At 38.4% G+C, this 14,058-nt stretch overlaps 1 protein-coding gene and 1 long non-coding RNA gene across 2 annotated transcripts; both read left to right on the forward strand.

Annotated features, from left to right (window-relative positions):
* The first annotated feature begins 3,348 nt into the window (after positions 1 to 3,348).
* Positions 3,349 to 7,673, forward strand: hmgb1a (high mobility group box 1a). Its single transcript, XM_031280587.2, has 5 exons — positions 3,349 to 3,536; positions 5,767 to 5,935; positions 6,123 to 6,271; positions 6,425 to 6,599; positions 7,188 to 7,673. The coding sequence occupies exons 2-5, from the start codon at positions 5,789 to 5,791 to the stop codon at positions 7,341 to 7,343; spliced, it is 627 nt and encodes a 208-aa protein (XP_031136447.1). The 5' UTR covers positions 3,349 to 3,536; positions 5,767 to 5,788; the 3' UTR covers positions 7,344 to 7,673.
* On the forward strand, positions 3,543 to 13,600 carry LOC118496610. The gene is made up of 3 exons (XR_004899215.1): positions 3,543 to 5,664; positions 8,851 to 8,855; positions 13,512 to 13,600. It is a non-coding gene; the product is annotated as an uncharacterized LOC118496610 (long non-coding RNA).
* The last annotated feature ends 458 nt before the right edge of the window (positions 13,601 to 14,058 follow it).

A 14,058-nucleotide genomic window follows, 5' to 3' on the forward strand; every position in this document is an offset into this window, starting at 1 on the left:
CATGAACACGGACGCGATAAAAGATATGCTGCATTTAATCTCGTTATTAATTATCATAAATAGCAATAGGTCTAGGCAATTAGCATAATTATTTCTAGTCTTTTAAAGCATAATTTTAGAAGGGAAATATGAATCGTGAATTCCATGTTTTTATGAGTGAAATATAAACTACTTAAAAGTAGTCTTAAAATACGTAAATTTAATTGCAATTCTAATTTTCAATATCATTGTCAACGATATTATCACTATTATTATTATTGTTACTACTATTTTAATAGTAGTAGTAGTAGTAGTAGTAGTAGTAGTAGTAGTAGTAGTAGGCCTACTTGTTAATAGATAATCATTAAACTGGCTTAGATTGAGTTAATTGGGAACAGCAGAACTGGTATATTTTCTACTGATATGAAACAGAAGAGCAAGAAACCTTTCACATTTAACAAATTGATGGATTGACTCAAACTGATTAGCCTAATTTTCTGTTCTATTTCAGATGTAATTGCAGCAATAAGTGACCTGAGATACTTCTGTTTTGAAATACTAGTATACACTTATCCTTCATCAAGTCTGTAGTTTACTTATCTAGTTTTGTAAATAAGGCTGATATTATTTATTTATTTGAGAGGTAGAAGGGTGGAGTTGGTTAGGTGGGGATGTGATGGGGATTACATCCCCCTCACTCTGGTATTATAATACAGTCCAAGTCTCACACCTCCTGCTCTTGTACTCCCCCAACCCACATACACATTTACAGACGTGCACACACGTATTCCTCAACCCAATCCCGCCTCTTGCATGTGCCCTCCTCCCTTAAGCCCCTCCTGTATCTGCTGCTCTCCTGTCCTCTATTTTCCTCTTGATGACAAAATTAATTTGCATTTCTTTCTCAGGGAGTGCTCATTAGAATGCATGAACCGGCCGCCTCCTAGCCTCATAGCTTTCTGCCATGGCATCTTCTGATGCAAAATGAGACACAGACAGGCAGCATCACAGGCAGACATGTGGCCTGAGTCTGGGTTGTGATTGGCATTTGGAATCAGTTCACCCTTCCCATTCTTAATTCAAGGAATAAACTCTGTCAGCCATTTTTCTTTGTTTCTTTATTAGCTGCTAAGCAAACGGATATTTATTAGACTATTCATTAAATGCATATAGAACAATGCATAAAAACAATTAATAATTTCTTCAGCATGTATGATTATAATATTACCTTCAGTGAGCATATGCTGCAAATCATAATGAACATGGACATTTTCTTTATTTTAGCACCCCACCCTCCACCATCACATTTAAACACACAGACAAGCATTTAAAGTCAGATAATTGCATTATCTCCACTTTGGGTGAAATAAGCAAGTCATCTTGAGAAAGGCCCCTTTCACAGTCAGAAAGCATTGTCCTGAAATTTTTGCAGGCTGCTTGCTCAATGCACGCCCTTTTCTCCTCTGTTTATATGTGACATTTTACCTATGGTGGCGCTAAAGCTCAGGTCACTAGGTCACAAAAATCAGTATCCTACCTACAGGAAACATGAATTTAAACAGCAAAATACATGTGCACAATTCCTATATAAAATGTAAGTTATTGCCCCTAGTTAGGATATGTTCAATTAGTGCACAGCAAGTGTGGCCGTACATATTACGGGTCCGGAGATAACGACAGTTAAAGAAGAAAACAAATTAAATCAATTCTAGTCTTTGTCTGATGGTGGTGCTAGAGCAAGGTCACAGGGTCATCAAACACATCACAGTAGTTTCTTTGAATAGCACGAATGTGCACAGCAAAATGAATATCTATGCAACCTTTTGTTGATCAGACAAACAAGCAAATACACAATCGTATGACCTCTTGACATCTCTTGACTGAGCTAATGAGCCAAATTGTTCAACAGCAGCACAACAAAATGTAGTTTTAGAGTGTTGTTGAATTTGTATAAGATACATATGAGAGCAAAACAGGTGGAACAACTGTGAAAACCTTATGAGAGAAGATAGCTAGTATAAATAATGTAGGCAAATCTGTATGAAATTATCAAAAAGGAGGATATTGTTAGTGTTAAGTAAAATATTAGTTTTTAATCTTGTCCAACATGTAATTTCATAAAAAAAAGTCTAATCCATGAACTGTTTTAAAAGCCCTGATCTGTTTATATAATATGGCTTGGAACAATGGGTTGCATTAAAATGAATGGATTTTCACTATTGTCTTTTTCAATTTAAATATATTGTTATATTTAGGGCTTTAACCATTTCATTGCACAGAACAATGCATCTGGGGTTGGGAGTGAAAAGCCTACTGCTATGCTATCATACAGACCTGTTATTTCTATGGGACCTGCAATTGGCAAGTTTGAATATATTATTGCAAAACAACAGGCCTGCAAGCAATATGTCATTCTGTCTAATTGTTATAAAAGATAATAAAACATTCTGTAGCCCTAAATTATTGCCAAATTACTTCCTTCTAACTATAAACTGCTTTCTTCACTAATGTTGTCTTAAACTGTACAACAACTCTTTGATCTCATTAGTTTTAATTAGGGATGAGCACACTATCATCTTTCAATCAGCTACTGTATATGAAGCCCATACAAATTTGACTAAAAAGCATATTGTCCTGGGAAAAAATAAAAACAATTAATCTCAAGGCCTAGTATATACATATTTAATGTATTTATCATGATGTGATGCCTGCTGATACATTCATACTGTATATTAGAACACAGGCTAGAAGCAAACGTAGCACTGACTAAGTGCCAGCTAAAAGTAATTATTATGTATGCTATACTTGTCGGAAAGACTAAAACAAAGTGTGGTATAGTTAGCGTATTGACGTTTTCCTCAATAATGGCCTGGAAATGAAAATCGCGACTTATATTAAAAGGAGGCCATTAACTGAATCGTTATTGTGTTTTCATTCTAACTCGGAGCCAAATCATTTAAAATGTCATCTCCAGTGATTAACTATCCCATATGGGATGAGCAAACGCGTCTGCTATCTTTTACACGTGAATAAGCGAAGTTCACTTTATGCATTTATTAAGTCATAATTTGCAAATAAGATCACGTGTATTGAGGAGAATGTATGGAGCCGGTTGATGAAGAGGGGAACAGTCCATCTAACACAATCGCACAACTTTTACAGCTGACTCGTTCACTGACTACAAGCGCTCCACGTTGTCTCATTCATTTAACTTGCCTACTGTACACTGTGCTCAACGTAGTGAATTCAATACTATGGCAAACACACTACACTACTACCAGCTCCAGCATGCCGGGACAGGAATATTTTTGTATCCACGCGCCTCAGAAAACTTCAGTGACGTTTCACAAAAGGAAGCCAATGGGAACTCGTCTTCTATTAGGACAATGAAAAGCCTCTGTCCAATCGGATGAGCGCCAGACTGGGAGCCGGCCAATGGCGTGAGAGCCCCGCCGAGAGTAATGTTAGAGAGCTGAAGACTGAAGACACTGCGTATCGCCCTGTGTTCCCTCACACACAGCCATTGCAGAGCATTGAGATCCAGTGATAGTCCCTAGGTAAGTATCACATTCCGAAATGTTAAGTGTTCGTAATGATGATAATGAAGATAACATTTATACATATCTTACTTATGTGTTTTCTATGATCGAATGCGAAACCTGTTACTGTTTGTAAATGATTTGATTGCGGTGAAACGTCAAAAAACAACAAAATAGCGGCGCTAAGTAGGTAACGTTACATTGCCCTACCTGGGAGTGTGGACCAGACGCTCTATAAAAAAGAAGAAATGAATATTAACCTTGACGAAATTCGACGAAAAACGTTGATTTTGGTAAATGCTAATAATTTTGTATATTACTGTCGTATCATTTATACAAAATGGAGCCAAATCAAACAATAGATATCGCGTAAAAATTCAGGAATGTATAGCGGACAACACGGTTAGCGACAATGGTAGAAGACTCGCCGTTTGCTAGCCATTGCAGTGCATTGCGAAGCTGAACGCCTGTCATGTGAAGACTGGGAAGTGTCCGGGGTTTTGATACAAATTCAAATTTATAAAAACATAGGAAAAAGAAAGACCGTCTTAAAGTATACATGGTCATATGTTTGTTTGTCATAATTCGCGAGAGAAGACGGCGAAAAAATTACCTCACGATCTGCGCTTTACTGTAATGGCTGACTGTATTCGCATAGGAGGCAAGGCAGCGAGGCAAATGGGAAGCTAGTGACAGAGGCGCAGTTCAGTTCAACTTTTTCTAACCGTGTTTTCTAGAGAAACAAGCCCGTAACTATAAAATGTAACGACGGCAAAATAAAGTTCAATCTTTCGTGATTAGAACGACGCCATTGCGAGATTTTTCCGATGCTTTTAAAACCTTTTAATCGGGGGTTGAAATTAAGTGGTCGCCGCGGTCGCTCTGCCCTCTATTGCATGCAGTGCAATGGCTGTGCGTTGACACAAAGAGAAGGAGCCATATTCTCCATGTTAGTGGATGAAGACGAGCGGCCATTAGGAGCTCATAGAAACCAAGGCAGTAGCACAGCCCGCTCATAGACACAGCACAGACCCAATGTATTACTATACAAACCGGCTAGTGCAATAGGAATCAATCGGGGAAATATTTTGTCAAGATCGCCGGCTTTCCAGACATATTTGTCGTGTTGCAAAGCGAACTGAAGGGCGGGAGGAGACATTTGATGGGGACTTTCTTTCATGAAGAAGGCATTCTCACAAAATGGAAGAAGAAATATTGCTGTCGTTGTTGACCTCCTTTTCCTCAACGAAAGCCTATGCGCCATTACTACTTCGGTCGACACAGCTTAACTGGGAGTTACAGTAGCATTTAATAGGAACATGTATAGGGAAAATTGAGCAGTTTTAAACACTATTCGCAAATCTTGTGGAATTATTTCTAGATTAAGAGAAAATGAATACTGATAAAATAAGATTATCAAATCACATTGAATCGCAGTTTTTAAGTGTTATATTCAATAAATACGCCTTTATGTAAAATATGTGTCTTTTTTGTGTCAAAGTTATTTGTTTGATGAAACATGAACATTAATGAAACAGGGTGTCTCCAGAAGTCATATTAATATTGCTTATGAGGTTTTAGGTATTTTTTTTGTTGTCATTTTGTCTTAAGAGCCAGGTCCACTGTTATAGTCACACAGAGGGCTAAGGTGTATGTTATGCAGTTGCACTTGGGGAACTTTTGTAGTTTTCATGTGAAAGTGATACGGAAAGTGGGTCGTTGCATTGAAAAATATATTTATTTTATTTTTTGTGTTTTTTTTATTCTTGAATCCTTAGCGATGTGTTTAGCCATTTTCAAACCACCTCATTGGGAGTTGACCACTGCGTTTTATTTAAAGTCCACTGCGCAGATTACTTCAATAAATAAACTCCTTTTCATTGCATAGCCCCGTCTGTGCCGTACGGCTTTATTTCATCGGACTGTTTTTAACGGGTCCTAACTTAGTGCAGTTTGACAGCTAGGAGGGCGGGTCACCTAGGTAGCGTATCAATACTAGTGGTCAATAGAGAAAAATAAAAGAAGTGTCCATTGTTATGACATGCTAGTACATCTCACCTGCTATACAATGTATATTTAGAATTATGGATTTAAGATATAATTAATACACTTTTATTTATTTAAAAAAAAAAAAAAAAAAAATTTCGTCTATAAAGCTTTTAGGATACAGAATTTGGACCATTTAACACAACACCCCAGCCAGTTGTCCATCTGTTCATGTAAGCTAATTCTAAACCTTTGTTTTTAGATACTGCTGTCAAGCTGTCAAGATGGTGAGAGAGGCAGGAAAGCCAAGGGGCAAGATGTCCTCCTATGCATATTTTGTCCAGACCTGTCGGGAGGAGCACAAGAAGAAACACCCCGAAGCTTCGGTTAACTTTGCGGAGTTCTCCAAGAAGTGCTCTGAGCGATGGAAGGTAGGATGGATGATAAACTGTATAAATAAACTCTGTTTCTTAAATTTCAAATTTTATTCTTGAGATTGGAATCATTGCATCAAGATAATTCAGGTGCAGGATGTTGTTTGGTCATTTTACAGCTCTTGACTAGTTGCACTCAAGATGCCCACACAGTACCATCAGCAAGTAACCTCTTTGTTTTCAGCTGATGTCTGGCAAGGAGAAGGGCAAATTTGAGGATCTGGCCAAGCTGGACAAGGTACGCTATGAGAAGGAGATGATGAACTTTGTTCCAGCCCAGGGAAAAGGCAAGAAGAAGAAGTACAAGGACCCTAATGCCCCCAAGAGACCCCCGTAAGTACTGGAAGTCAACAGTTAATTTATTTGCTCTTGAAACAAAAACTGTTCAAATTCAAAACAATTTTGAATCACGAGCAGCTGTACAGTATGAAGCACATTTACATTGTATAAATGACAAGCTAATTTCTTTTTCTTCTTTTTTTCCAGATCTGCCTTCTTCATCTTTTGCTCAGAGTTTCGCCCTAAGGTGAAAGGCGAGACCCCTGGTCTGTCCATTGGAGATGTTGCCAAGAGGTTGGGTGAGATGTGGAATGGCACCGCTTTGGAGGACAAGCAGCCCTTTGAGAAAAAGGCAGCTAAACTGAAGGAGAAGTATGAGAAGGTAAAGACATGGTGATCTGTTGTATTAAGTCGTGTTTCCATTCACCTATTTTGATGCACGTTTTGTATCGCATTAGAAAAGCTGAATGCAAACTGCACAACTTAATAAACCTTCCTCAATTTTTATGCTTTTACTTCGTCGGAAAATAATTGATTCGCCAAATGGAATATGAAAACTCCTTTGCCATAAGTTCTAATATAGCGAACATGTAACTCACAGGACAAAACTTGCTCAATTGAACCAAATTCCTTAAGGCCTCTTCATTTTGTGGTTAGATGGCCAATGCGATGTTTTGTTTCCGATTAGCAACCTCTACTTCTTCTACTCCGTTTTCTGGCATGTTACAGCCATGCGTAGCCTATAGCACCAACCTCTGACCAAACTACGCTGTAGTCGAGTTCATTTGCGCCAAACCAGTTGATGATAAATGCACCTAATTCACTTTTTTTTTTTTTTTTGCAACGTTTCTAAAGTTCACTTGACAATTGAATGGAAACACAGCTATTGACTCTCACTTGTGAGCTATCATTAGAAATGACTGTATGGGTCTCTGTATTAGTTAAATAAAATGTCATTCCTCCATCGCAGGACGTCGCAGCATATCGCGCTAAGGGCAAAACGGGCGGTAGTGGCGGTCCAGCAGCAGCAAAAGCCCCGGCCAAGGTAGAGAAGAAGGTGGAAGATGACGATGATGACGATGATGATGATGATGAGGATGACTATGATGATGATGATGACGAGTAGATGCAGAGTGACATATGTAGTGGTCATTTTCTTGTTTATAAAGCATTTAACCCCCTTGTACACACTTCACTTATTGAAAGAAAATATGTTAGTATCCAAGGGGTAGGAAAAAAAACAACAAAAAAGGCTGTGTATATCGGTTGTTTTTATGCTGTACAGTTTTTTTCTCCTTTTTGTATAGTTGACACTACGCAAGTACTGTGTCTGTATCTTTCTGCCAGTCTTATTTTTTCAGTGATAGTTCCTAGACCACTATCTTGCCTGGTACAGTGTAAAGGGGTGGGCTTACAGTATTTACCCTAGCTAGAGGTGCACAGCACATAAAAAAAACTTTGAGTTAGATCTGAGTGTTTCTTCTTTTTTTTTTTTTTCTTCTCCTTGTGTGTTTTTATTTCAAATTACATGTTATCAAAATTGACGTATCACAGTTGTTTTACTGATCTTTATGTACCACTGTAATAGCAAGAATAAGAAAAGAAAACGCCTTGTTGAAATTTAAATTGCTTCTGATGTCAATAAACATTTTTTTTTTTAATAAATCTGTTTTGTATTGCTAATGTTTTGCAGGTTTCCTCCTCCCAATATTAAATGGGTCTTTTGGTGAGGGCAGACTGATTTTAGTATACATTAATACACAATTATTTTGAGTATAAACTATATGCGTGAAGAGTAGTGTTCAGATAAGAATGGGCTAAACAGAAGCCAAAACAAGCTGCTTTCTCCACTGGTATATCAGCATTGCCAAAATCAATGCAAACAAGTAAAACCTAGATGATAAAATATACAAGAATCTATACGTCTGCTTTTTTTCTTATAGAACAAGTGATTTTCATCTTTCTGGAGGTGAGTCTTGTGTGCTAACACCCATTGCTGTCTACTCATACAAGCACAATTTTATGTTACGTTATGATGTAGAGAGACAACTGAATAGAGTGGGGAAACGTCTAATGACGCAGGCCTCAATAAGCTGTTCCTATGAAGTGTGACTCGTCATCAAAACCGTTACCCATCATGCATGTTTTAGCCTACTCTGGTTGTATGCAAACAAGCAGTGTATTGAAGCTCCTTGGTGGAGGTACACTGAAAGTTGTAGCATGATTGCTCTACATGCATCACTGACTTCCTGTTTTATTTAGATACAGCTGCTTCATCTCTCACATACTCCTATTCAGGGTTAAAAAAAAAAGACCATTTATATAAGAAGGATTATGTGCTTTGAAAACCCAGTGACATAAGAATATGGCTGATGTGTACAAAGCACTGCAGTCTAAACCTAAAAGGCACACACATACTGTACATTGTGGTGTCAACAACACAGTTTTCCTCATGGGAGAGAGCTTCATTCAGACTGAGTTACCAACTGTCAGCCTGAGCACACACATAGAAATGAGCAGAGCAGCACAGACATATCTCTGATCTGTGGTGTAAATTACAAGGATGTGTCTTCTTCTGTGCTGCATATCTGCTCCGTCTCAGCACTAATGTCAGCCTTGGCCTGCTGAATGAGGCTTGGTATCAAGTAGGCTGGAGGACAGGCAGACACAGGGCAGCAGCTGACCTCTGCACTGCTCTGATAAAGCCCAGCCAGTCCCTGAAGGTGACATAGCCTCTTGCTATCCCTGATCATTCCTCGCACTTATTGATGATGCTTGCTTTTCCAATTAAATTTGAATCTAGCGGATGATGACAGCCATGGTGAAATTTCTTAAATCCCCAACCTTGAGTTATATCATGGATGTGTTGTCTACATCTGTTATTGTCCTGAAAAATAGAAAAGCTGCATGGAAAGCTAACTGGAGGCAATATACAATTACCAAACATGTGACAGCTGCAAGCTGCTGTCACTGCTGATTATTATTTCCCCACTGTTCCCGTGTGCAATGCCCTGCCTACAGTTACAACAGATTAAGGAAAGCAGTTAAAATGGTGAATGTTTACACTCACATCAACTGAATTGGCCATCAGATTGTCCTATTCATATCGCAGTGGATCATGCAGGATTCAGCAGGAAAAGGGGACACTATGCTGAAACAGTTGCAGCGCCTGGTGGCTGCACTCAGCTGTTGATCAGTGTCTGTATGGGCCTGAAGTGCGCATACAGTATAGCAGGTTTAGCTACACAGTGGCTCCAAAACCTTAATCCCAGCCACCTGGTGTCCACTGTACACACTGCGTTCAATCAATGGTCTCCGGTGACACCTAGTGGTCACATTACTGCAACAGCATCAAAACTGGCGATAAAGTCCATCATCAAAGAGGAGGTCAGAGTTGTTTCCAAACTGTAACTCATTTTCAATCCATATTTTACTTGAATAACAGGCCTTCGTTAAATTATCGGTCAGGGAATGACGTATTGAGATATTTTATATAAGTATAGTCCTGTACAAAAAGGGCCAAAGCCATCTCCCCCTATTGAGGAGGCTGAGGTCCTTTGGTGTGTGCAGGACTCTGTTAAAAACATTCTATGACTCTGTGGTTGCGTCTGCAATCTTTTATGCAGTAGCCTGCTGGGGAGCTGGGAGCACAGAGAGGGACAGGAAAAGGCTAAACAGACTGGTGAAGAGGGCTAGCTCTGTTCTGGTCTGCCCTCTGGACACCATAGAGGAGGTGGGGGAGAGGAGGATGTTAGCCAGGCTGGCATCAATCATGGGCAACACCTCTCACCCCCTACATGAGACAGTGAGTTCTCTGAGCAGCTCCTTCAGCAGCAGACTGCTGCACCCTCAGTGCAAGAAGGAGAGCTACCGCAGGTCCTTCGTTCCAGCAGCAGTCAGACTCTTTAATACAACATCATAATGTAGCACTGCTAGCTGTTTCTGCAATATGAGCCATCACTGGACACAGTTTATTATTTATTACTCTGTGTCACCTCCAACTGTGCAATGTGTCATGTCAATGTATTATATTACTATATATTAATATATTACTATTATATTATTATATATTATATTTTTTCGCCTATGTCTACTTAATATGTATTTGTGTTATTCTGATGTGTGTACATTTTTTCTTTTGAGCTGCTGTAGCACAGGAATTTCCCCAGTGCGGGATTAATAAAGTCTATCTTATCTTATCTTATCTTATGTTATGTTAGGGTTTTCTGGCACAACTTCACCTACTTCCAAGGCAAGTTGTTCTTTGTACTACGTGTTGCTGGAGTTTTTACCTCTTCGTATTTGACTTAAGTAAAAGTAGCAATACCAGATGAAAATAACCCATTAAAAATGTGTTGTTTTCACAATTCTACTAGAGTAAAAACACAAGAGCCTTAGTAGCAAAATGTACTTTACAAAAGTAAAAAGGCAGAACGGCTCCTGTATGAGAATAGTAGACTAATAGACTAGTATATGATATTACTGGATTATCATTAGTGTATTATTATGTAATCAGCATTTAAATGTTGTAGCAGGTGAAGGTGGAGCGTTATGCTTTACCTTACATATACACCTTTCAATCTATAACAATACACCATATTTTATAAGCTTAACAATTGTTTTGAGTGTAAAAGTTTAATCTGCAAAGTAACTATAGCTGTCAAATAAATTTAGTGAAGTAAAAGTACAATATTTCAACTAAAGTAGAGGTATAAAAGTACTGTGTAAGTTTGTTTTTTTTAAGTTTTCAAAGTTCGTCAAAATTGTAACTAAGTACGGTACTTGAGTAATTTTGTTCTATTTTCCACAGTTGATGTTAGGATCTACAGCTTTGGCTCTTCCCTTTGTTTTCCCCTCTATTTTGCCTGCCCCTCTTGTTCTGTGTATGTGTCTTGTCTCTCCTGTCTGTGCCAGTAAGAGAGGCTGGGCATGGCCAATCTAGTTCCACTCACCTGTCTGACCGACCGACCGACCGACCGACCGACCGACCCTCGCCAGTTTGTTGTTGAAACCTCAGTGATAACTACTCAGCCAACTAGCATTTTTGTATGTTGCTGCTTGTTTGAATTTTGTTCATTGCCTTTTTTCCTGCTTTGACTGACATTTTTGTTTTTTTTGTTCCCTCTAGCCCTGCCACGCCACGCTCAGCCTTATCTTTGTTTACTGCTGTCCTCACTCGGATCTCCGCTTAAATGTCTGACTGATTCTTTTGAGAAAACAGTTAGTTTTTAGAAATGTCTCATGATATATTGTCTCTAGAAGTGTACTATTCAACTTTTGTTTTTATTAAAGAAGGAAAAGAAAACCACAATACTCAATACCATCGAATCACAATACTTGAAATTGCAATATAAAACGATGTATTCATCATGTATCATGAACGAATTCAACCGGGACATAATTCATATACTCCCAGCCCTACAAATTAGAGTCAAAAAGCAGTGAAAGATCTGGGACATAATTCATATACTTCACAGCCCGATTTAATACTGATGAATAAAATAACCAACAATCAAAAATCACAAATTAAGTTTTTCTCCATTCATCAGTAAAGATAAAGTCAAGGCAAGTTTAGTTGCTTCAAGGTTAATGTTGATACTTAAAAATAACTAGTTTACAAGAATCTTAATATTTTTCAAATATTAAGATTCTTGTAAAATAGTTATTGATAAAAGCACGTTGAGAATCCTTTTTCAACAAGATGTATTATTGGTCATGAATTCTTGTATTCTATCACCACCTGGAGGTAATGTGAACTTTACAGATCATGCAAAACTGTCTTTATACTGAATCATTAAAAGTGATGTGTTTTCACTGTGTCCTTGATTTAGAGGGTATTTTTGTCAACAGAGCAATGCAATTATTATTCAGTCTTCCCAATCATATAACCCCATGTCTGTCACAACTCCAGCCAGATCACAACATTCATTCTGTTGCATTGCTCTGTTACTAACTCTCATGCTATTCCCGATCCAGCCATTCCTATCTGTCCTACAGAATCCCTGTCCCGCTGTAATCACCACCTGACTTCCCCACCCACTTACTCACCTGCGTCCCATTTCACCCAATCAACTACCGCTAGTAGGCCTATGTAGACCTATTTCCACTAGAACTCTGCCAGATTGTCTAGTAAGCATCCACCCTATTTTGCAGCCTTGATTGTCTGATTCTGTCTTCCTGAACCACTGCTTGTTTTTCAGATTGATGATTTACAGTCTGCCCTCTACCTGGTTAAGATTGTCTTTCAGGTTGATCTACTGGCTTTGACCTTTGCCTGTTTCTGTATTAAAGCTGACAAAATCTTTGCATTACTATGACTGTCTTTGTGTCGTGCTTTTGGGTTCTGGTCTGTTCTGTGCCACAAGCGTTACATTGTCACCTCCAGGAAAATGTGACGTTTATTGTAAACATCAGGCAATCATGCAAATGATTTGTAGCCCATTTCATATCTAACATCTGCTTTGTAAATGATATTGAGTCAAAGAAAATACTACACTTTCCCTCCTCCATGTTTAAAGTAGAATTATCATACATGTTCTGCCTTATTGTACATACTGGTGACTTGTTTTTGTTTTCTGTGTGCCATCAAATGAAGCCATTCTTTGTGTGTTGACACTTTTAGACCTCTGCCATACACCAATTTAGTTGTAACCTCCATGCTCCATCTCCTTCATATCGGCCTGCCCTGACAAGCAGCTATGCTGTACATTTGTCAACATTATTAAAACCATGTGCACATGTCATTCTCTCCACGTCTATCACCTTTTATTGGGACCAGGATTTAGTCCACTACAGATGATCAGAATTAGAATATTTAGAAAGTTATTATACAAATTATGATTAATACTAAACAAAAGAAAACATTATATTCCCTATTCCTGCCAGCTGTACTTGCCACACACACACACACACACACACACACACACACACACACACACACACAAATACACACTTTTGGTAACTGTTTGAGGTGTTTGAGGTTTCTCCTTTTGATTAGTTGTCATGTCTATTATTATAAAGATGTTGCTATTTCGTGTTGGGAATTTGATACCTGATGAAGGTCCATGACTGAAATGGAATTCAACTTTTCTTTCACATAAGCTGCACTGCTACTACTATTATTATTAGTCATAGTTCTATTATCTTTACTGTTACTATAATTGCCACTTTTCAACATGTCATTCCATTATACTCACTGCTATATGCCCACCAAGAGTCAGGTTCTGTCCAACGTTTCTGCCTATTACAAAAGAAGTTTTTCCTCGCCACTGTCGCACCAAATGCTTGCTCTTAGGGGGAATAGTTGGGTCTCTGTTAATTATAGTGTGGTCTAGACGTACTCTATCTGTAAATTGTCCTGAGATAACGTCTGTTATGTTATGATATGATAGAATGCAAATAGGCTCAGTTTGTAAGTGCAGAACCCTAAAGAGACCAACGCACTGATGATCAGTCATCCCCTAATGAAGACCCAGAACTGATGATAGTAATTTCTACTCAACAACAAATCTCTGGAAAACTACCACTTTTCTTAAAACACATTTTGCACAGCCAGGAGTCTGCAGCCAGCATGAGAAGCACACCATAACCCTGTGCCTATCCAGTTTGTGTTCACTGAAGTGAGCATATCAAAACTCTACAGAAGTATGGCACAATGCTTTGATTAATTGCTTTTTTTCTGGATAAGAGAAGCGAAGTCCCATTGGATTGTGAGTCAGTGAGTTTTTTCTTTCTTTTTATCATTTTTATTTTCTATGGCAAGTCCTCGTTATAACAATGTGTGGTTTTATCTCATAATAATAATGTGTGCATGCATGTGTCTTGGAGCAATGTTAAAATTA

Source organism: Sander lucioperca, chromosome 13 (assembly GCF_008315115.2).
Source record: "Sander lucioperca isolate FBNREF2018 chromosome 13, SLUC_FBN_1.2, whole genome shotgun sequence".
NCBI classification, from domain to species: Eukaryota; Metazoa; Chordata; class Actinopteri; order Perciformes; family Percidae; genus Sander; species Sander lucioperca.

Coding starts and splice junctions, on each gene's coding strand:
- hmgb1a (XM_031280587.2), top strand. CDS start 5,789: ATGGTGAGAGAGGCAGGAAAGCCAAGGGGCAAGATGTCCTCCTATGCA. Junction 6,272..6,424: donor AATGCCCCCAAGAGACCCCC/GTAAGTACTGGA, acceptor CTTTTTTTCCAG/ATCTGCCTTCTTCATCTTTT. Junction 6,600..7,187: donor TGAAGGAGAAGTATGAGAAG/GTAAAGACATGG, acceptor CCTCCATCGCAG/GACGTCGCAGCATATCGCGC.